General features: G+C 37.7%; 1 protein-coding gene across 4 annotated transcripts in view, besides 1 other annotated feature; it reads left to right on the top strand.

Moving 5' to 3' along the window:
* The window catches only part of uex (unextended), a 49,141-nt gene that overhangs the window by 14,189 nt on the left and 12,561 nt on the right, over positions 1-22,391 (top strand). For all 4 annotated transcript variants that reach the window (NM_001110921.4, NM_001110920.4, NM_001301215.1 and 1 more), the window contains 5 exons: positions 1,774-1,962; positions 2,011-2,226; positions 15,879-16,052; positions 16,117-16,762; positions 16,820-17,086. In NM_001110921.4, the coding sequence (NP_001104391.2) occupies positions 1,774-1,962; positions 2,011-2,226; positions 15,879-16,052; positions 16,117-16,762; positions 16,820-17,086 (1,492 nt within the window). The remainder of the gene's footprint in view (positions 1-1,773; positions 1,963-2,010; positions 2,227-15,878; positions 16,053-16,116; positions 16,763-16,819; positions 17,087-22,391) is intronic.
* Positions 21,648-22,391: part of a mobile genetic element that runs on past the window's edge.

Below are 22,391 nucleotides of genomic sequence, written 5' to 3'. Positions count from 1 at the left end.
GGCCCTGCAGATTGTATTTCTGAAGTGCCACCTTGTGCCGGTAGTCCGGACTCAATGCTCCCTTGTGGTAAACTAATCGGGACAGGTGGAATCACTGCTTGAGAAACCAGTGCAGAAAATTCGGAATCTTTAGTAATCCCAGGGGGGGGGGGGGTCCCTCCCAAGCGGATTGATCGGATTTCTCCGAATCTTTTTTAGCAACATATGCGGATTTGCTGCGATTGACAGTGGATTCCTGTTGATCATTTGCCCGTCGTTGCGGGGCGTTCGCCTTAGGCAGCCTACCACCAGCGGCTTTTTTGCGCTTTGGAGATTTCGATTTTGACCTCTTGCTAGGTCATCACTGGTTCGGCCAATAAAACCAGCGCACTTAGTATGCACCATTCTATCACATAGCCAACAAATCATTTTTGGCTGCTCAGGTTTTATAACGTGGCAGCAATTTTTATAAAAACAGACAACATTTATTATTTGTAATAAATAATTGTGTAAAATCAGACCACGGTGCAAGAAGCTCAAAACATTCAATCGAGCTATTAAAAGAACCGCAAGACAGTCTGCACGCTCAGAAATTTTAGATTTTGTGTGGGAGAGCGAAAGAGTGAGAGAGTAAGAGCGAGAGAATAGATGCACAGTGCAGTTTATGTGCATACAAAAACAACACCAAACAACAAAGAGAACAACGCACGAAAGGGAGAGTAAACAAAACAGAAAGACAAAATATGCGAGAGTTAGTTTCTTTGTTTAAACTACTGCACAAATCACAAAGAATCACCCGCGAAGCGCACGGCTATTAAATAATTATGTTAACAATATATGATAATAAAAGAAAATTATTAAAAACCTCGGCTTGTTTGACAAACACAAAATAAATTCGGAGTCCAAAAAAAAACACGACCGTTCGCTTTGAAGCTAGGAAGCTATTTTAAACAAGAGAGATACCCGTTGAAATGAAAACCGTTTTTCAGAATTTTCGGCGTTTGTGGTCGTGCCCAAAATGCTTTTAGTATACCGATAGAAATAGATAAATAATAGAACGAAAAAAAACGGAAAACATAATTCAAAAGTGTTGGCCTTGCAGTTTTGGGATTAAAATTCCACTTTACTCTCATGTTCCCAATGTTGGACTCCTAGCCTAACACGTCTGTGTCATCGGTATATGTTGCTAAGCATATTGTCATAGTACACTTTCGTACAGCTACAGAAGTCAGGAATATCTTATGTATAATATTAGTTAAGTCTCGGCCCAAAGCACTTAATCAAGCGAAAATTGAACGTCATGACGAGTTTTTACCATAAGGAGAAAAGGTTGCGATGTCAGAAGGATATTCCGTTTCCCTAGGAGGACGTTGAGCTAATATGTTCGTTTCATAATGTAATTTATATGTTCCTACTACGCAAGCTAAGCTTATTGCAAAAAAAATGTTTTGAGAAATTCCCAATGAGAAATATAATAAAATATATGATGTACTGAGCTATGTGATTTCAAACAGATCCTTTAGAAATAATCAACAAATAAATAAGAGATACTCGCACTTCTACATAGAATGATGGGAAAAACGTGACTTTTTCCGTGAGTGATCACAAGCCTCACCTAATTGCTTACAGATAAAAATATTTGTATTATAACAGTTTTTTTTTGTAATCATGTGCAGCGCTGAAAGCATTATAGTCGTTTTTGGGAATTAGAGGGGGAGTGACCAAATTATTTTTTAGGATCGGTTGATATTGGCAAGAAGAATAAAATCCGAATGAAAACTTTTTATATTTTAGCACAGCAAAGCTGCAACGACGACGCCTCTGGAACATCAAGGAAACTCAGATTTTTTAAAAATAAAAACATTCGAACCGTTAATACCTGTATGGCTGGCCATAATCATCATCGTAACATGTTTGGGCTTTTCGGCTTTGTTTTCAGGCCTTAACTTGGGTTTAATGTCAATGGACCGCACAGAATTAAAGGTAATATCAGAATATATAATTAAATCTTTTAATATTTAAAAACTTTAGATCTTGCGGAACACTGGTACGGAAAAAGAAAAAAAATATGCGTCAAAGATTGCACCTGTCCGTGATCAAGGTAATTATCTTTTGTGCAGTATCCTCTTGGGTAATGTGTTGGTAAACTCAACTTTTACCATTCTGCTGGATGGTTTAACTTCTGGACTCTTTGCTGTTATATTTTCCACATTGGCCATCGTACTTTTCGGTGAAATAACTCCACAGGTAAGTTTTCATTAACAATAGTAATAAATATACATGCTAACGGGAAAATAAGTCAATTTGTATAGAAGAGAAAATGTTATAGTCGAGTTTCTCGACTATCAGATACCCGTTACTCAGAAAATGGGATCGCAAACTACAAATTTCACAATATATTTGGCAAATCGATAGAAAAAGTCATAAAAAGTAATATAATTAAAATAAACGAAATAAATTTTTTAAAGTGAGCGTTGCAGTAGGTTGTGAGCGATATAGTGTGCGTGTCAATATGGGTCAACAAGTCTTGCGCTGCTTTTATATTCTAGCTTTTATAGTTTCTGATATCTGAAATCAGAAGATACGGACGGAGAAACTAACATGGCCAGAATGACTAAGCTATTTATAAAATATGTTTATATAAATATCATATATTATATCAATATATGTTAAGGTAAACGATAATACTTACTCCATGCTTTAGGTTTTTAGAATATCAAAAATGAATACTTTGACATGCTTCGAACTCTTAGTTTGATTTATTTCTTTAATTAAGTACTAGTTTTTGATTTGATAATTAGCACCGCTCAGCTGACGAACTCGTCTAACTGGCCAGGGTTGTGCCGGCCGCTCCTAAGCTCAGCGGCCCAACGCTTAGCCAAATCCCACGGTGTCAGCGCATTTCGCTGCACACAAGCGTAGCGTATGATACTTCGTCAGCGCTATGCTGCAGAGCTTTTAGTCGTTGGTCTGTCGTCCGGTGAAAACGCTGCGTTTTGTCGCACTTGCCTGAATGTAGTGACCCATGTAAAAATTGATTTGCGGTCTGGGACGGGAGCCACCGGGGCTCAATTAAAGCGATTCCTAAATGACGCTATGTTTTAATAACCGAACATCCGCTTGAAAATTAGGCCTCAAAGGCAAAGGCACGTTCCTTACTATTCCAATGCATGATGGCGACTGAACTGTGTCGGGACAAAACTTTACAGTAGTCCCTCTTGAATGGGACCACTAGCGCTCCGCTATGACATCAACTAACTGAATGGCGCGCACTTTAAAATAGGAAGTTATGCTGCCGCATCCTGTATATAAATATATATGTAATATAGAAGCGTGTGATATTGTTAAGATTTCTTCAGTTCTGGAATTTTTTACTCTCATTAATTTTCTTTTGTTTTTCAAATATTGATTTATGGTAACTTATTTTGATAATAAGATCATATTATTGTATTACTGCGGTTCGTTTCTTCAAAGTGCTTATCGTTTAGCTGTTCAATTCTTCGTGGATACATTTTGTGTCGACTGGAGAATCATTTCTTTTCTCATTAAGCTGGTCGATTTTGTCTATTTTCTTTTGATATATTAGATATTCGCTGGAGATCTTTTGGTTGTGTTGTTTTGTGAGTGTACACATATAAGATTGTTTCAAATCTTGTACATCTGTCTTCTAATGATGATCAGTTTCTCGTCTGCTGTCTGATTCTGATTCTTACCAATTCTGCAAAGCTATGCACATGAAGGCTGAATCCTTCTCTGCTTTCATCTTCTGTGGTTTTCCCATGCTGTTTAATATTTTTGTTATTGCCCTTTTTGCCTCTAACCAATCTCTACTTTTTACATCAACTAGTGATGCAAATTTCGAATAGATGTCAATGCATGATAGAAATATTTGGTTTCCGGTGAGATAGAAGTCTATCACGTATGTACTTTTCTCTTACGTTGGATACCTCCGGAGTTGTTTCGAATGTCAATTTCGCATTTCTATGTTCCGTTTTCGCTATATTAAAGATTTCATACTGATTAATGATATTCTGGATTAGTTTTTGATTGTCTGGGAAATAGTAATCTTAGCGTTTAACTAATGCTAAAAGCTAATGGTTTTTTCTATTACTGTATTAAAAACTTATTTATGCTTTTTTAGTACTATGTCCTTACATTCGGCTATCGCATATCGGTTAACTTTTCGATACATTTTAATAATTTGGTATAACTTTTTAGGGCTTATGATTTAAATAAACAAGAATAATCTGAAATATTTCGTTGCCCAGACCCAATCAATGGATAACAATTCTTTTACAATTATAGCATCTGATCTCATGTTCATTCAGCGTTCTGCTCGCGTAACAGACGGGTTTATCACTTTGAGATAACACAGCACCAATGGCTAAATCACTTGTGTCAGTTGTCAAGGAGAATGTTTTAGAGATGTCTGGGTAGATCAAAATCGGATCCGAAGTTATCAAAACGTTTAAACTTCCAAACGACTCAATGTAATCTTTACATTTAGTATTAATTACTGTGCCTTTTATTCAGTTTAAGTGTCATAGGTTTAACTACCTTGGCAAAGTTAGGAATGAACTTTCGATTGAACCCACATAATCCCAAAAATAATTTTATTTGTTTTGATGTCTTGAGTAACAGGAAATTTATAAATTTGTGATTCCATTAGTTTTGTTTGGATGTTGTTTACTGTAACTTTAAAATCCCTGAGTTTTGTAAGACCTTTCTTAGGAACAGAATATATTTCTCCAATGAAGTGGAGTATATTATAATGTCGTTTAAGTATACTATGAAATCTGGGTAGATTGTCTTCCAAAACATCTTTAGAATGTTGCAGGGGAATTTTTCAAACCGAAAGGCATGCGTGTATATTCGTAATGCCCATGTTTAGTTCAAAAGGCTGTTTTCGCAATGGAATTTTTATCCATCTGAATTTGGTGAAAATTTTTAGCTAAATCTAATGTTGCAAATATTGGCATCGCCCAAGTTTATCCAATATTTCATCGATTCTGTGGGAATGGTTCATCCATTCTGTGGAAATGGGGAAGTTGTCGTCGACTGTTATTTCATTGACATTCCTATAATCCATTACCATTCTAAACTTTTGTTTCTCAAAGGCATCTGTCATCCAAATAGGAGAACAATATGTTGATTTCGATTTACGAATTATACCTTGTTCTTACATTTCCTTAATTTGTTTGATAACCTCCTGATCAATGCATTGGGGATATTTATAAGGTTTTTTGTAGACTGGATCTTCATGCTGAGTTTGGATGACATTTTTAATGGTACATGTGAAGGTCAAATTTTCTCCTATTTTGTACTGAATGTATTCAGTACACTATATACTATACTATTCAGTACACTACACTATACTATATAGGATCATCTTTAAACACTCAACTTCCTCTACACTTAAATGTTCAAGTCTACACTCGTTACACTCGCGTAATTCATTATTTTCGCGACGTTAACTAACATCATCGTCGATTGATTTGAGATCGAGATGTAAAGTGACAGTTTCCTTCTCATAATCTATCTTAGCTTTTCTATCATATCGACATATCGAAGTGAGGTTCATCATAAAACTCTTCTTTAATTTAATTGGAACTTTTATAGTGTACCAAAATCGTGATGTCTGTTATTATAGTATCTTAGATTATTATTTTGATATATTTTTCAGTGGTTCCTTTGCTTATGCCTTGTCGATCTATTAAAATATTGGCTTTCGACGTATACATTCTATCTGCCAATTTTCGATCGATTGTAGTCTTAATTGTTCTTTTCAGCATTTCTGTGTAATTAGTCTTGTCAATAGGATCGCTCTCTAGTTCTAGTTTTTTTTTAAATGTTCTAGTATTGTAATTTTAATTTTTCTATAAACTTACTTATGCTTCCAGGATAGGGGTCACGTATGGTCTACGGTCCTTAAATTATGTAGCTAGTGTAGTTTATTGAAATCCATGTTGTTGCTTTTGATTGGACTACGACTTTAAACGCTGAGCCTGGGATCAGGCGTTCCACTGCTCCATATATTACGTGTGCTTGCCCGGCATCATGGGTAGGGTAAAGGTCAGGCAGTTGCTCGACCTGGTTGACAAATCCTGTTAATTGGCTAGTGTGCCCTCATAGTCATATAGCTCTTTAATCTGACCCAATTCAAATGCATCTCTGAAAGTTGTGGGACTGCCATGTTGTAAGTTTTGGTATGTTTATAAGTATACACAGTTAAGGATGTTTTTTTTTAGTTTTATTAAAGTTCACAGAATTTCCGACCGCACAGGATTTTTTTTTTTAATCTAAAAAAAAATCCACTTCCACATAGATTCTTTTGCTGATCAATTCTTATTAGAAATCACTGATTTTAATTGGCTGATAAGGATTGCTGGTTGTATAGCATATCCAATAATTAATCAGTACCGTACTAAATTGCTTTTTTGTTGATCCTACCGACTGCGCCAATTATAAGTTTGAAATTTTCATAAGTCAAACACATGTAATTTTATTTAACTGAATAATTACAATTTTTTTCGAGCTTGTGAGTCTGGGCTTGGAAAAAGGGAACATGCTGAATTGACAAAATTATTCAACGGATGTTTGGTCTACTAGAGGGTGATTTGTTTAGGGTTTTCGGTTACAGCCCAGCCAATTTAGAGTTTATTCCATTAAGCCGTGCTTTGGGTTTATTCTATGGACAGACTTTGAACTTATGGATGTCACTATATATATATGTATTATATAATAGTTAACCCGGCAATCGTTGTTTTGCTAATAAATAATTCCCTAGTAATTTCTAGTGCAGACAAAATTAGCTTACTTATTGTAAGTATGTATGTATGTTAGAATGTGTATATTGTTTGTGTGTAAGAATGACGTATATGCGTGAAATAAGCATTGAGGGCTGTGAACGATGAGGGAATATAAAAATAACAAAAGGCAAACATAATTTTTAAGTTGTTATAATTTATTCCTTAAAATTATATTTCATTAATTAAACAATTAAAACATAAGCACTATTAAACAATATCAATCTCTTAATGCTATAGCGTGAACAATATTATTTGTTCGTCCATCTTTAGCTAACACAAACAACTCGAGAGCAAACCACGTATAATTGTTCGTGTGAGAAACATGGTGTTCTCTAGTCTAATCCACAAACAGACATCGTTTAACCTTGGGATTTGTTGATAATCATTGCAAATGCCAATCTAATCGGAAACTGAATACGTTTGAATTGAATTGGCACATCTCTAGGTATAACAGGAATTCGTGGTATGAGTATATTTTCACCTCTGAACTTGCCATTTAAAATCCTGGCTTCGATGACGGTTTTCATTAATTTTTGAATGCCTAATGGTGTACCGTTGCACAGCCGGGTCGTGTTCAAATTGCGAAGCAGATAATTGGAGATCTAACCATTAAATTATTATTATGCGGTGGCATGCCTGGCAAATCCAGTGAGCTCAAAAACTCTGTGGAATAATTAAGTGCTTCGCTGCCGTCGCAAACTGTATCAATAGATTTATACGATACCAAGTTCCCTGGCACCTTTGTATCTTCAAATTTAAATTGTCAACGTTTACATTTTTTGCCGCTAAAATCGCTTTTTCTGAAACCAAACATGATTTATGTACTGTGTGTGAACATCGGCAAATATTTGTTCAATGAGAGTATCTTGCGAATCAACGATTGTGCAGAAATTGGTAGTTAATTGTACGTATCCAGTTTCATCTATAGCAACTTTTCAATCACCAATATCTAAGAGTACTTTTGAAAAGGTTTCAAGCGGAGGGATCTTGAAGCATTTGAACGAATTTTTCAACATTACTCCACAATGTAGATGATTTTAAGAAATCGTTGATCTCATCAGCGTATGTTGAACGTGGAATGGCTGAAAGTGTTTGTCTGAAATCACTTGAAAGGACCAACAGAGTTTTGCCAAATAGTTTGTCACTGTTTTTAATATTTTTCTATGTCCTGTTCAACGCTTCAACTGAATGTTGTCCCAGCTGGCTCATTTTTGAATTTCTCAGTATGACAATGCGGACATTCCTTGTCCATATCACCAATTATCACTTTTGAATGAGCATAATATTCAATATCGGGCTCATACTGGAATGCTCGACGCAGGAATGAATCAGATATAAATGATGTACCTGTTGTTGTTAGTCATTGTTCGTTTATTGTCTGTGAAACGGCGTAATTGTCGTTGTTCTCAATCTTCTGACTTCATTGCGTTCAGTATGTTCTGGCTCTTAATTCTTTCGTATCTCCTATTTTGTAAGTTTCGAGCATAACTTGTACTGCGACTCTAATTAGCCTTTTGCGTTTTCTTGGCATTGCTCACTTTCACTTTTTCAAATAAAATTAAAGAATTAAATTTTATGAAAACATTGTCTGTTATAATTTTTTCATACAACAAATATATCCATTGTCATGCTCTGAAATTCAAAAAACAGATGTATGGGCTCGCGCCAAAATAACGAACATAGCGAAGTTGTTTTCTACATTCGTACACAAATATTCAGAAATGCCATTGCTGCTGGAGACGCAATTCAGCGGAGAATATCGAGCAGCTCCGCGATCGCAAGAAACGCAGGCAGGAATCATTTCACGAATGAAGATGAAAAAGATTGCTTCACTTGGCAAGATTGAAGAACACTCGGTGATCCGCTATGTTGTGTACGGCCTAAACATGAGGAGTGATTTTAGATACTCTCTCTACCGTTGTAAGTCCTCTAAAGAGCTATAAGAGTAGAATGAGGTTGCAACAAGAAGGGGCACATTTCAAGAGATTGTTATGAGGCCGTTGCTGGCGTCCAAGTTGTACGTAGCACAAGTCGCTTGAAAAAGGTCACCATCAACTACGTGGCAGTGGGAACTGATGTATCCATTATGCGGAAGTACTTCTTCAACAAAATACCAAATGTATTAGAGAAATGTGTGCCGAAGCTTCGTAGGTTGTGAAAGAAGATCACATACCCAGTTCGCTGAGGTTGCAGTTGATAAGGAGATGATGCCACACAAGTTCGTCGTAGTTGGGGAAAGGACATCGAGTATGACGCACTGCTTGTCACTGATTTCCTCTCAAAGTTTGACTTTTCGCTGTCGGTCGACGGTTTCAAGTTTTCTTCCCCACTGGGGGAGATGGCTTTTAAGGTACCAAACCAGATGAGTATATGTAACATAAGTAATACAGATGATGAAATCGATGTTCCTCCGCAGTATGCTGAAAAGATTTCGCAGCTGATCCAGAACCACAAGGCGGTGGATTCGGTAGCAGAAGTAACAGTCAAACTGAGAATCGTCCCGGATGGTGAAATCTTCCCATTACATCAATCACCATGCATATGCATATCCAGCACATCGCTGCAGAAGTGCAATATTTATTCGTCTATATCTTTTAACTATAATCATATCAATACTAAAACTATATAATATATATGTATATATATATATATATATATATATATATAAATTAAACCAAATACGTTTGTATTATTAAATGGTTCTGTTATTAGAGCCAACTGATCTTAATTCTGGTTCTGTTACGAACTGACTACAAATCAAATTTATTAAGGCCGCCAAGTCTTCGGTTGGATGCAGCGGTCTCAGCAGAGCGCTTAGTCGGCGCCTCGTGCCGTCTGGAGTTACATGCCTTCGACGGTCACCCAACGCGCACATGCCCTTCTCGCGTCACGCTGACCCCTGCACATCGCTTTCGCTAAAGCGAAATGCGTTCCTGGCCTGACTCAGCGTCGTCGATGTTGTTGTTGGCACATCCGGTCTTGGATGGCATTTCGGCGGGTCGTTGCAACTCTCTGACTTGGTCGTGTTAACTCCTCCTTGTCTTAAGATGAAGACGTCCCCGGATTCAATGGTCTTAGACGGTTGTTGACCTTCGGCTTTCAGACGGTAGATAAGGAAGATGATGACCACGGTTATCGAGGCTGTGGAGGAGACAGAGCAAAAAATCCAGGTGTTGTCTGATGGCAGTCGGGATTGAAGGTGGTTGATGTGCTGCAGATTTTTAACGCTCATTCCGTGAATTGATGACAGACTAAGGCGCTCTAGATGTCTCAGAACGTTTACTTGGGCCATGGCTGAAACTGCAGTTTTCTTCTTTGATTTTCCGATATTGTTGAAGTAAAGGGTGCCGTTTATTTTAATTTTTTCGGTATATGATACCATGTAAATTCTGATATCATCCCGCTTTTCCCTTTCCATCGGTGAGATTTATTCTATTTTCATGCTGTACCGGGAATATTCTTATTTTTCTACTTTGTTAAGGCTTCGGAAATTTTATTAAAAAGTACATTAGGTCTCGATTTTGAAAAGTTTTTATGCTAGCTACCTCTAAAATATCTGACACGCTAAAGTTTGTGGGATGTTTACTTTCAATCTCCCTTACGTCAACGTCTTTCAAGACGTACCTTTAGTGTGTCCATTCGTGTGTCTCTATTCGTTCCAAGTCCGTTTTAAGTACCCGTCTCATGTGCTCCTTCACGAAGAAATCCATCGAGTGTTTCGTCTCGTCCGCGTACGTCTCGTACGACGTAACGTTCGTCCCATGTAACCGTACTCGTCCCATAACGTAATGTCTCCGTCCATTATTGCGTCTGTTGGTTTTTAACCAGACTTTTTCGCCTACTTGGTACTGCTTATTGCCTTTGTGTGCATTTGAGTACCTAAGTGTTTTCTCTTGAGCCTCTTTGGAATAGCGTGAACTATTTCATGAGGCTTTTTATTTGTAACCGATTGGACAGTTCTGTTATATTCTATTGTTGCGAATAGAATAAGGTCGCTCGTCTCGGTTATGTTTTGATCTATCTTGATGCACCGTGTGATTTCACCTAGGGTCCTATGAAATTTATCAACTCGGCCATTAGATGTGATGTGCAACGGGGGCGCATTTGAGACCTGTATACCATACCTATTTTCTAGGATGGTTCGTATTGTTTGTGAGTTAGGCTGTGATTGTCGCAGTAAACTGTTTTTATTTTGGGGAACAGATTTATTAGTTGTAGTATCGATGTTTTGATATCTAAGATTGCTCTTGAATCGATTGGTTGAACTATAGCGAATTTTAAAAACAAGTAAGAAAATGCTTTTTATCAGTTGAATAATTTCCCCAGTATAACCGGGAATTGGTGTTTCCGCTATGGTTTGTTGCACTGGGTGACGATTGTATTTTTTGGAACACGTTCTGCAGCTTGCGGTGATTTCCGCCGCTAGCTGGCCCATTTTGGGAAAAAAGTAGTCTCGAAGCACCTGTTTTACGTTTTCCTGTCCTGCTCAATGGGCTCTATTGCGTGGTCATAATTTCCCTTTGTTCGGTACTGTTTGTTATATCAATAACCAAGTTGTAACAATGCCTAAATGTCGGCTGAGCGAAAAAGCTGTCTTTTCTCGATCGCGCTCCGCCAGCTAAGTTCGATGGAAGCCCGACTTCAGATCAAGAGTCGTGAAGTACTGAGCTTTTCCAATGTTCGACAGTATGGTCGATATGGATGGTATAGGATACTTGTCATCAATTGTTTTCTGATTCAGTTTCCTGAAGTAAATAACGAGACGTTTCTTCCTATGACCTTCTTCGTCAAAACCCTTCTTATCAACAACCCAATTTGTGTTATTGTAAGGCGACCGGGATGGCCATATTATTGTATTGTAGTATTGACGAAATCGGCTACACCCATCGGATATTGGGTAAAGTTTTGAATATACAGGTTCCCCGTCAGTGCGGAAGAGAATTAGTATGACTTAACATTGAATAGATGGATCAGACACTTTTGTTCTATTTTTGTATGACCACCAGTTTCCACCGGTTTGAAGTGATTTAATTCTGTTAGAGGTTTATGTAATTTTTGGAGGCTCCTGTAACCAACAGTAACCTAATTTCCCGCCCCGCTATCGTACGAATAATGTACGGGAGCAGGGACGTTCCCCTAAGAAAGTACATGATTCGGAATCGTACGTGTTATCTGCATCGATTTCCGCTGCTTCGTAGGATGACTTTACCCTATACCCCTGGTCATTTGACTGCTCTTAACCCTGGGAGTTGTGGTTATTACCTTGTGGGGTCTTATGAAAAACCCTGGCGGCGGTTTTCCGAATTGTAAGATTTTTCTTCTAAATTTTTATTAAAGCTTGCAGGCTTGTTCATTGCAAGACTCTGCCCGTTGAGCCACGGCCAATGCTGATGGCAAATCTTTGGGCGCAGCTGAGAGAACTACATGTCGGACTGATTTTTTTAACCCGGTCACAAAAGCGTTTAAAGCGTCGTGCCGTGATCTATTATTTAAGAAAGCGGCAGTATTTGTGTCATAAGACAACAAAGTCTCACTAATAACAAGAGTTAGCTTTCTCTCGATTTCATTATAAAAAGTCATTAGAGGAAGCTCTCCCTGACGCATAGTAAGCATTTGCTGCTGCGTTACCTCGATTGAAGTTTGTTCTGCATATGCGCAGTCCATTTTAGCTATTATAGCATCGAAATTTAGTACTGTTATATGTGACGTAAGCATTACTCCCGCGGGGCCTATTACCTTATTACGTATGATTCCTACAGCCTGGTAGGTTCTAGAGCTACCCAAATATGGTTTGTAGATTTCGTAGGCGTTACCTACCTGCTGCTGTTTGCCATGCCACATACTCATCTTGTTTTCCGTCAAAACTTGGTATACTTGGTACCAATTCTAGTGATTCATTACAAGGGATAGCTGCGTTATGTGGTATTTGCTCGTATACTACTAAGTGTCCACCCTCGTTTATTCCTCTTCCTCTTTAAGCTTGTCTGCGAATATTTTTTGTGGATGCTCTAGTGCGCCATTTACTTCCATGAGTCTAATTACATCTTTTTTACTAATGGTACCTGAGGTTTGTGTTGTTGTTGCCTCTTGTTGAAGGTCTTGAGGTTGATTTTGAAATTCTTGATCGTTAACAATTTTTACTTTGTCTGTAAAGCCGTCTATTAAGTTTTTTAATTCTATATCTTCGTCGGTCTCAGTACCGTCAATGTAACCCCCTTGTTGGTTATTATTTCTTGTCTTTATAGCTCTGTTTTAAGTCCTCGTCACTGTCGTTGTTTTCGTTACTGTTTCTATACATCGGATAATGATACGTTTGTGATTTTATATTTTATAATTTGTATGAGAAAGAATTACTTTTTAGGAAAGACTTTAATTTTCATTCTTCATTTTTTTTCTTCTAAACAATTTGTATATGAAAATCACTATACTTGAACTTTTAAGTGTAATCACTCTTTTTATTTGTTTTATTCGTTATTTATTATGAGTTTTTTTTTTTTTTTTTAAATGGCACACATGTGTGGTTGACGTTAAAAGAGGTAAATTGAAAATAAAGATCAAGCTATTAAAGCTATTTCACTTTGGATTAAATTTGTCAGGGGTTTTGCAACCGTAACATAGTCTTTTTTTTAGAGATTAAATCATTTATTATTATTCATTAGTCAGTAGGAATCGTTCAGCTTATAAGATATTATGGATTCTGTTCCTTAATTATAGTGTATACAAATGTACCGTGGGGAGATTATGCTATCTTACGTGTAAGGACTTCATGGGGATGTATGCTCTTCAGACGTCCTTGATAAATTTTCTATAATAGCACGTCATACCCAGGAAACGCTTTTGCTAAGGTCGTTTACGTTGCTAAGGGGCTTCATTTTTATGTCGCCGTGTACCCTTTTTTTGGGTCTTATTCCGTCCGCGGCTACTACATACCCTAAGAATACCCTAAAAAATGGCACGGTAAGGCGGTAAGTGATTTTATGGCGCCCGCTGTGGATGGGACGGATTACGTTGTTTCTGGGGCTTATGCAATTCTTGTGAGCTCCAGTGTTGCACCTCTGAGGATACGATGATTTTAATACGATTCATAATAAAGGAAACATGGTTGTTAAAATGAAGTCCTCAAGTGGTTGGTTCCCTTGAATTTTGTTTAGATTGGGAATTTTGCTGTTTCTGTGTGTCGGGCCACGCAGCTGCCAGTAATTCCTAAAATTACTTTGCTTATTGTGATTCCAGTTTATGAGAAACAATTTAGCGGCACTTCCTTATCGAAGCTCCCATCTCTTGGGAGCTCTTTCTCCTCTACTCTCGCAGTTATACTTTTGGCTTAGCGGTCTGCTGATTGCTCTGCAATTAAGTCGCTCATTCGCTTTCGTTATCTTGTACATATCGTATCAATGTGATTGTGACTACCAGCAGCTTTCACTCAAGAGTAGGGCACCGTCGCTGCCCCTTATTGACCTTCCAAAATTCGCTGGAGGCTATTCTAACTTAGTCAACTTGGGTCTATCCACCGCTAAGCTAACGCAATCCCAAATGCTTCAGGACGGCCAGGGTCAGGGACAGGGTGCAGTGGCGCACCGGAAAACGGTGGACCGGAGCAAATATCGCAAGACAACGGAATAAGCTTCTGGGGACCAGGCCACGGTATGCCGTCCCAGCAGCAGCAACAACAAGGAGGAGTTCAGCAACCACCGCCGCAAATAGCATCCCACATGGGCGTTCCATCTCAAAAATTGTCACAAGTATGACCTGGTGTAATGGTCAAACTGCCTTACGCCTTGCACCTTCACAGGGTATGGGTCAAAAAGTGAGCCAGGACCACTCAGCGGCATGATGTCCGATGTTTGATGGTTCATTCTATGGTCCAGTTCTTTGACTCTTTAAGCCTGCACGGCCTGTTGACTTGCTCCTGGAATACCTTTTTGCCGATATTTTCAACGGCAAGCATGTACCCGAATTGCTACGGGGCGGTCGCTATGTACATAGCTGTAGCATCTAGTCCGGGGCGGTTGTCTGGCGTATCCATACACATGCATCATATGCTCAATTGTGGGTGTCGTTGTTGTAATCTCTTCAATGTGGAACACGCCACGTAAAACCAGTTCAGAGGGATCCGAAAGTCATACATTGCCACCTAACGTGTGTTTCAATAAATCGATTGCGGCACGAGCTAAGTGGTATGTTCCGACGTCTTGTTGAAACTCTCACTCCTAGACCAAAGACATTAGAATAACAAGATGCGTAACGGACATACATTGGTTTGGCCAAAGACACTAGACTAACAAGATGCGTAACGCCATACGATTTTTTGGCACACGATTTTTTCGCCATGGCTCTAGAGGTGGCTCCAGGCTCTCTCGAATTTTTGTTCGAGAGCGGAGAGCGCTACAGCGAACAGCTCTTTTCTACGCATACAGTGATAGCAGACAACTGTATGTGTGCAAACAAATTTGACAAAATATGCCCTTCAGCTTAGAAGTTCTTAGACTGAAAATCTATATTATTTTTTAACACCAATTAACACCATGCGCAAAGATTCTTGTTTTGCATTGCCTTAACGTTATTATTAATTGAAAATAGATTAGAAATAGCCAAATCTAGGTACATATATCCACAAAAATAAATTTCAAAAATGACTATATTAAAATATTTGTCATTGAGTATTCGGCTTGTGGCGTGTGAAAAATTAATAAGGCAATGATTGTTTAGTGCTTGTGTCCGCACTTCGTGCCTCAAGATATGACATCAAACTTTAATTCAGGATTGAAAAAGTTAGCAATCATGGCTCTAGAAACATGACGCATCCCAAGTTTGCTTCCAAATGTTGCCGCGCCAATTCCAACGCTCCATTCAACAATCCATCCAAACCTGTCAATCGATCCAAACCCTACACTTTTGGGAAATTTTTTGTTACTCGTTTATTTTCTTATTAGTATTGTTTCTGTAAATTTGCCACCATTTCTATCTATATACCAGAATTTGATGAACTTGAAAATTTCTAGTTCGCGCTTTCACTAGCTGACTGACGGGTATCTGATAGTCGGAGAATTTTTGCTTATTTACTAAATTTTTTTTTTTTTTTTATTACAGGCAGTGTGTTCAAGACATGGATTGGCGATTGGAGCCAAAACCATTTTAGTAACAAAAACAGTAATGGCTATAACAGCACCATTATCTTATCCAGTTTCGCGTATTCTTGATAAATTGTTAGGCGAAGAAATTGGTAATGTTTACAATCGAGAACGTTTAAAAGAACTTGTTCGTGTGAGTACAAATATAGTTTTGTTTGTCAATACTTTTTAATCATTTATAAATATTTGAAATGTAGGTTACAAACGATGTAAATGATCTTGATAAAAATGAAGTAAACATAATATCCGGAGCTCTAGAATTGCGTAAGAAAACTGTTGCGGACGTCATGACGCACATAAATGATGCCTTTATGCTTTCATTGGATGCCCTACTTGATTTTGAAACTGTGTCGGAAATTATGAATTCTGGTTATTCTCGTATTCCAGTGTACGATGGTGATAGAAAGAATATTGTGACTTTACTTTATATTAAAGATTTGGCATTTGTTGATACTGATGATAACACGCCTTTAAAAACGCTTTGCGAATTTTACCAAAATCCTGTTCATTTCGTATTTGAAGATTATACCTTGGATATTATGTTTAATCAATTTAAAGAAGGAACAATTGGTCACATTGCTTTTGTGCACCGCGTGAATAATGAAGGAGATGGTGATCCTTTTTATGAAACGGTCGGGTTAGTTACTCTGGAAGATGTAATTGAAGAACTAATTCAAGCTGAAATTGTTGATGAAACCGATGTTTTTGTTGACAACCGCACAAAAACGAGAAGAAACAGATACAAAAAAGCTGATTTTTCAGCATTTGCTGAACGTCGTGAAGTGCAAACTGTTCGGATATCCCCTCAATTAACACTGGCTACTTTCCAGTACCTTAGCACTGGTAATGCATATTTTAAATTAATCCTATAATGATTTCACTTAACAACGAATCTTTTAGCTGTCGATGCATTTAAAAAAGATGTTATTTCTGAACTCATTTTACGGAGGTTACTCAATCAAGACGTGTTTCACAACATAAAAACAAAAGGAAAGAGTAAAGATGATCCAAGTCTTTATATTTTCACTCAAGGAAAAGCTGTCGACTTTTTTGTACTTATTTTGGAGGGTCGTGTAGAAGTCACAATTGGCAAGGAAGCGCTTATGTTTGAAAGCGGGCCCTTTACTTATTTTGGAACCCAGGCGCTGGTCCCCAATGTAGTTATCGGTAAGAAAAACATTATTACTTATAAAAATTGTATTTTTCTTTATATACAAATTTATAATTTTACATTTTTCTGGGGATATCAATAGATATTGGGAAAAATATGAGAAAAAACGCGAGAAAATGATATAGTCTAGTTTCCCGACTATCCGATACCCGTTACTCAGCTAGTGTGAATGCTTACGCGAAATTTTACAAATTTTCTGCGATATCGATTTCCCAATATAGAAATAAAATGAAAAAAAATTTAAAAAATATTCCAAAGTGTGGTTCGGCGGCTTAAGGGCGTTAGAGTTTTTTTGGAAAATCGATAGAAATTTACAAGACTAATAAAATTAAGAAAAAATATAGAAAAATGGTTCAGTAATGTGCGCGTGCCAGTTTCGGGCGGCTTAAGGTCGTTGCAGTAGGCGTGGCAAAGAATTTGTTTTGCAAATCGATAGAAATTTACAACACTAATAAAAATGTGAAGAAATAACAACACGTTTTTCAAAAGTGTGGTTGTGTCAGTTTTCTGTGGTTTGTGGGCTTTAGAGTGGGTCAACACAGTTGCGCTGCGTCTTTGTCTCTAGATGCTGAATCTCAACCTTTTAGATTTTATAGTTCCTGATATCTCGACGTTTATACGGACAGACGGACATGGCTAGATCGACTCGGCTATTGATCGTCATCAAGAATATATATGCTTTATATAGTCGGAAACGCTGCCTTCTGTCTGTTACATACTATTCAACGAGTCTATGCATTTAAAAGTTATCTGGAAACAGCTATCAGCCTGGATATCTCGCGAAAATCAGGAGAGGAGATAGACCATGCTGTGGAGCTACTCACAAACAAGATCCATAAAGCAAGCTATATATGTACGAAGCTTCCAGCCAGAAACTCACAATCAAATCAGCTCTATCTCCCAGCTGAAATCCGACAACAAATACAACACAAGAGAAATTTGCGTAAAAAGATGGCAAGAAACTCTCTACCCTGCCGACAAAAGATCGTATAACAAGGCTGCAACTGATCTCAAAAAACTACTGTCAACTTTAGGAATTGAATCTCTCGCTGAATATTTTAAAAATCTAGATCCACATTCTTGTAACCACAAACACAATTTATGGAGAGTAACCAAATATCTCAAGCGACCTGCAAAAAGAAACACAGTAGTCCGAAACTGTAATGGCGAATGGTGTAGATCTGATGATAAACAAGCCAAAGCATTTGCTCAACACCTGCACTCTGTATTTTAGTCATTTGATATTGATAACCCGAAAACAGAAAGAGAAGTAGATAACTTTCTCGATTCACCCTGCCAAATGAGCTTACCCATTCGTAAAATCAGTATTAATGAAGTTTCATCAGAAATTAAATGGCTGAATATTAAAAAGGCTTCAGGTTCGGACAAAATAGATGGCATAACCTTGAAAACTCTACCACCAAAGCGTATACGATTTTTAACGTTTATATTTAATGCGATCTTAAGAGTTAATCACTTCCCAAGCCAATGGAAATGTGCAGAAATTATAATGATCCTTAAACCAAACAAGGCAGAAACTGAAGTGACATCGTACCGTCCCATTAGTTTGTATTTTCTAAAGTATTTGAAAAAATACTTTTGAAGATAATGTTGGACGAATTCGCTATCAGACCCGAACACCAGTTTGGATTCAGAAGAGCCCACGGAACCCCTGAGCAATGTCACAGGATTATAAATGAAATTTTGTCAGCATTTGAGAGCAAAAATACTGCACTGCAACATTACTTGACGTTTAACAAGCGTTTGATCGAGTCTGGCATGACGGCTTATTATATAAAATCAAAAAGTGGTCACCTGCACCATATTTTTTATTATTAAAGTCTTACTTAGCCAATAGACACTTTTACATGCATCAAAAAAATGAATACTCGCCCGTGCATTTTATAAAAGCTGGAGTCCCACTGTGGCAACATACGCGGATGATACAGCTATATTAGCTACCAGCTCATCTAATGAGGAAGCCTCACAACTCCTGCAAGCAGAGCTACGCCTTATTGAAAGCTGGTTTCTTCTTTGGAAAATTGAAGTCAAATAACTTCTGCATTAAGAAGAAGGGACTGCCCAGAAGTGTGATTTAATGGATCAGCAATCCCACAAAGTAATTGCATATAGTACCTTGGCTTGCACCTCGATCGCAGACTAACGAAAACGGAACTAAACGGACTAACGGGAAAAACACATTAAAGCAAAGCGCCAGCAACTAAATTTAAAAAGTTTGAAGATGACCTGGTTGCTTGGCCGAAAATCTGCAACCACTCTGGAAAATAAAGTCTGTTTATACAAAGCTATACTAAAGCCCGTGTGGACTTATGGCATACATCTTCGGGGTACTGCCAGCAACTCATATATTGAGATTCTACAACGCTACCAATCAAAAATATTAAGACAAATTGTTAGTGCTCCATTTTATATTTCAAATGCAAGTATCCATAAAAACTTGGGAATCCCTTATGTTAAAGAAGAAATAGCAAAACATATTAAAAAATATATAGACAGACTAAGAACACATGTTTGGTAAATAATAATAACAACGTCAGAAGATTTAAAAGATTTACCTATAGTCATACTTTTTTAAGATGGATTGTAAAAAAAAGAAAACTATATCAGAGAATACCCCCATTACATCTTGCACATTAGGAGTTTTATCTCAAATCATACGATTGAACATTAATTCTGAAGAGGCTGTCCCAGTGGTACCGCGAGGAGTGACGTTGTGCTGAGTTATTGATTGTAAAAACTTTACTTCCATGTATCTCAAAAAAAAAAGACTCTATGAATACGATAACGTATTTTCCATTTGGTAATGGACCCAATAAATCACTGGCTATTGAGTTCCACGCGCTTGTAGGAAAAGGTGTTCTATGCATTGAAGCTGGGCTTAAAGGTTGTGATACCACTACCTCTACACGTTTTAACGAAACTTTCCTTCGTGCGCTAGTTCCAACACTCTTTGGCGAAGTGTTGTCGGAATAATCAAACGTGTTCCCCTTAGAATAATTTTCCCAAGGGTCGAGAGCTCATACCGAAATGGATATTAGCTACTAGATTTACAGGAATTCCAAGTGGCGTTTTCCCGGCATGATATGGCGTCGATGATATCCTAATCACGTTCATTTGCTTGGGATATTTCGGATATGTTCAACGCATCAGGAACCGAATGCTCGATGACGTTTGTTTATGACAACTCGCAGAGCCGAGACAGACCATCCGAAATATTTTCTCTACCAGCCTTGTAGATGACTTTGAATTTGAATGCTTGTATCCGTAGGAGCCACCTTTCATTTCGGGCTGGAGGTTTCGGGGTTGGTTTAAATATTGTTTCTAGTTTTTGTGATCTGTCACCAGCTCAAATTCCACTCCACACTAAAGCTAGACTTTATTTTTCAGTCTGGGATTATCGCTTTTTAACGTCCGATAAACTTCGACTAGCAAACGTGATTACTTTAAGTTCGTCGTCTTCTGTAAACTGTATTAGCACGGCTCCCAGCGCAACAGTTGAGTTTTATTATTAGGATCGAAATAGGACAAGTTTGGTATTTTGGCCAAACAAGACTTAAGACCTTCGAAAGCTTTTCTCTCTGCTTCACCCCAATCAAATTTGCAGTCCTTTTTTAGATAGAGCCTTAAAGGCTCGGTACGATTAGCTAAATCTGGTATGAATTTGCCAACGTAGGTGACGAGGCCCAAAAAACTACGATTCTCTTCTTTATTTTTGGGATTTCTGAATTAGAGAATTGTTGCGCTCCAGAAATAATGTAAACAAAAGGGCAGTATAAGAAAGATTTTTGTCACTAACATTTAGTCTTAAGCTGAGATATAAAGAATAAAAACGTGATAACTATTTCTCCGATAATTTTTTATTTCTTAACGTTGTCCTTAGTTAACGGATGGGACATTAGTTCGACTAAAAAAAAAAATAACAACTATTTTACTGGCGCAGTGGGTAGGATACAAAAAGTATTCGAATAAAAAGAACAGAGAGGAGAAAATAATTAGATACGCAACACGATTTGTGATTCGGTAGTCCAACAAAAAGTGGAAATAAAAGAAGAAAATTAAACAATCCAATAAGTTGAATAACATTTAACATAAGTGAATAAATATTTGAAATAAAAACTATGATAAGTGAAACAAGTTTAAATAAACAATACAATCATACGTTAATTATTATTCGAAATAAAAACTACAAGTTAAAAGAAAATAAAACTACAACAAAATACAATTGTTACAATTTACAGAATTTTATATTAGTTTTAAAATTTTAAGAGACTATACCCTGAAAACTCTCGGAAAATTCTGAAAACTTTAATAAAAACGGAGAAAAAAATAAATAAAAAATTACAATGGCACAACCAATTATTGCCGCACCCCAAATCGTTTGATTTCGAAATTATACCTGGAAAGTAACCAACCGAATTTTCTTATTTATATTCAGGCTATTAAATATTCTATTAAAATACTGATTGGAAAACTACTAATGCAAATATTCACTATTTAAGCTCGTCATGATATTACAGACTAAAGATCTTTGATTACTGTTTAGCTATTTAGCTTTTTCAATAGCTGTTGTGAATAATAAATAGCCGAAGAAAGTTTATTTATTTTACGATACTGTTTACTTTGCGAATGGTTTACGGCAGCTAGGGCCGACAAAGAGCTATATCGAATGCACAAGTTTAGTCTTTTCCAAAAAACGAAGAAGTGGCAATTGGCGGTATAGACACCCTAAATGCAGCGCCCAAGCTTAACGTAGGTAGATAACAAAAAGAACAAGGAATGAGCGCCGTACAGATAAATGCGTGCGAGAACAGCGGTTTGCACTATGGGCCTCGCAACTGCTACGACTGGCTACTTCGGCTTACAATATTAAAGAGTATGAGATTAGTCTACTGCACAGTTTTGGTGGCTGCATGACCCAACATCCTCCCCCCGTTGGAAGCTTGGCTTCCAACAGAGTCCTCAAGGGGAAGCAGACACAGCTTGTTCACTGCCCGCCTTATTAATCCAGACGCGGTCCTCAATTCTGCAACTCGAGCGACGCCGTCTCTGCCAGGAATCAACTGCATGACTCTCGCCAAAGGCCATCTCATTGGGGGTAGATTCTCGTCCTTAACAAGAACGACGTTGTCCACGGCTACGCCAGGCTTTGGGGTGCGCCACTTGGAGAAAATATTTGCTGAAGAAAGGAGATGCGCTGCCAAGAGTCAAGCCGATTATAGTTTAGGCCCGTTATATCTGGCTCGTCAAACGACGAAGGCGGACCACCATTGAGGAAAGGCG

The sequence above is a fragment of the Drosophila melanogaster genome, chromosome 2R (genome assembly GCF_000001215.4).
Source record: "Drosophila melanogaster chromosome 2R".
Classification (NCBI taxonomy): Eukaryota; Metazoa; Arthropoda; class Insecta; order Diptera; family Drosophilidae; genus Drosophila; species Drosophila melanogaster.
Note: the sequence above shows the minus strand (reverse complement) of the source record. Positions and strands in the feature narration are given on the sequence as shown.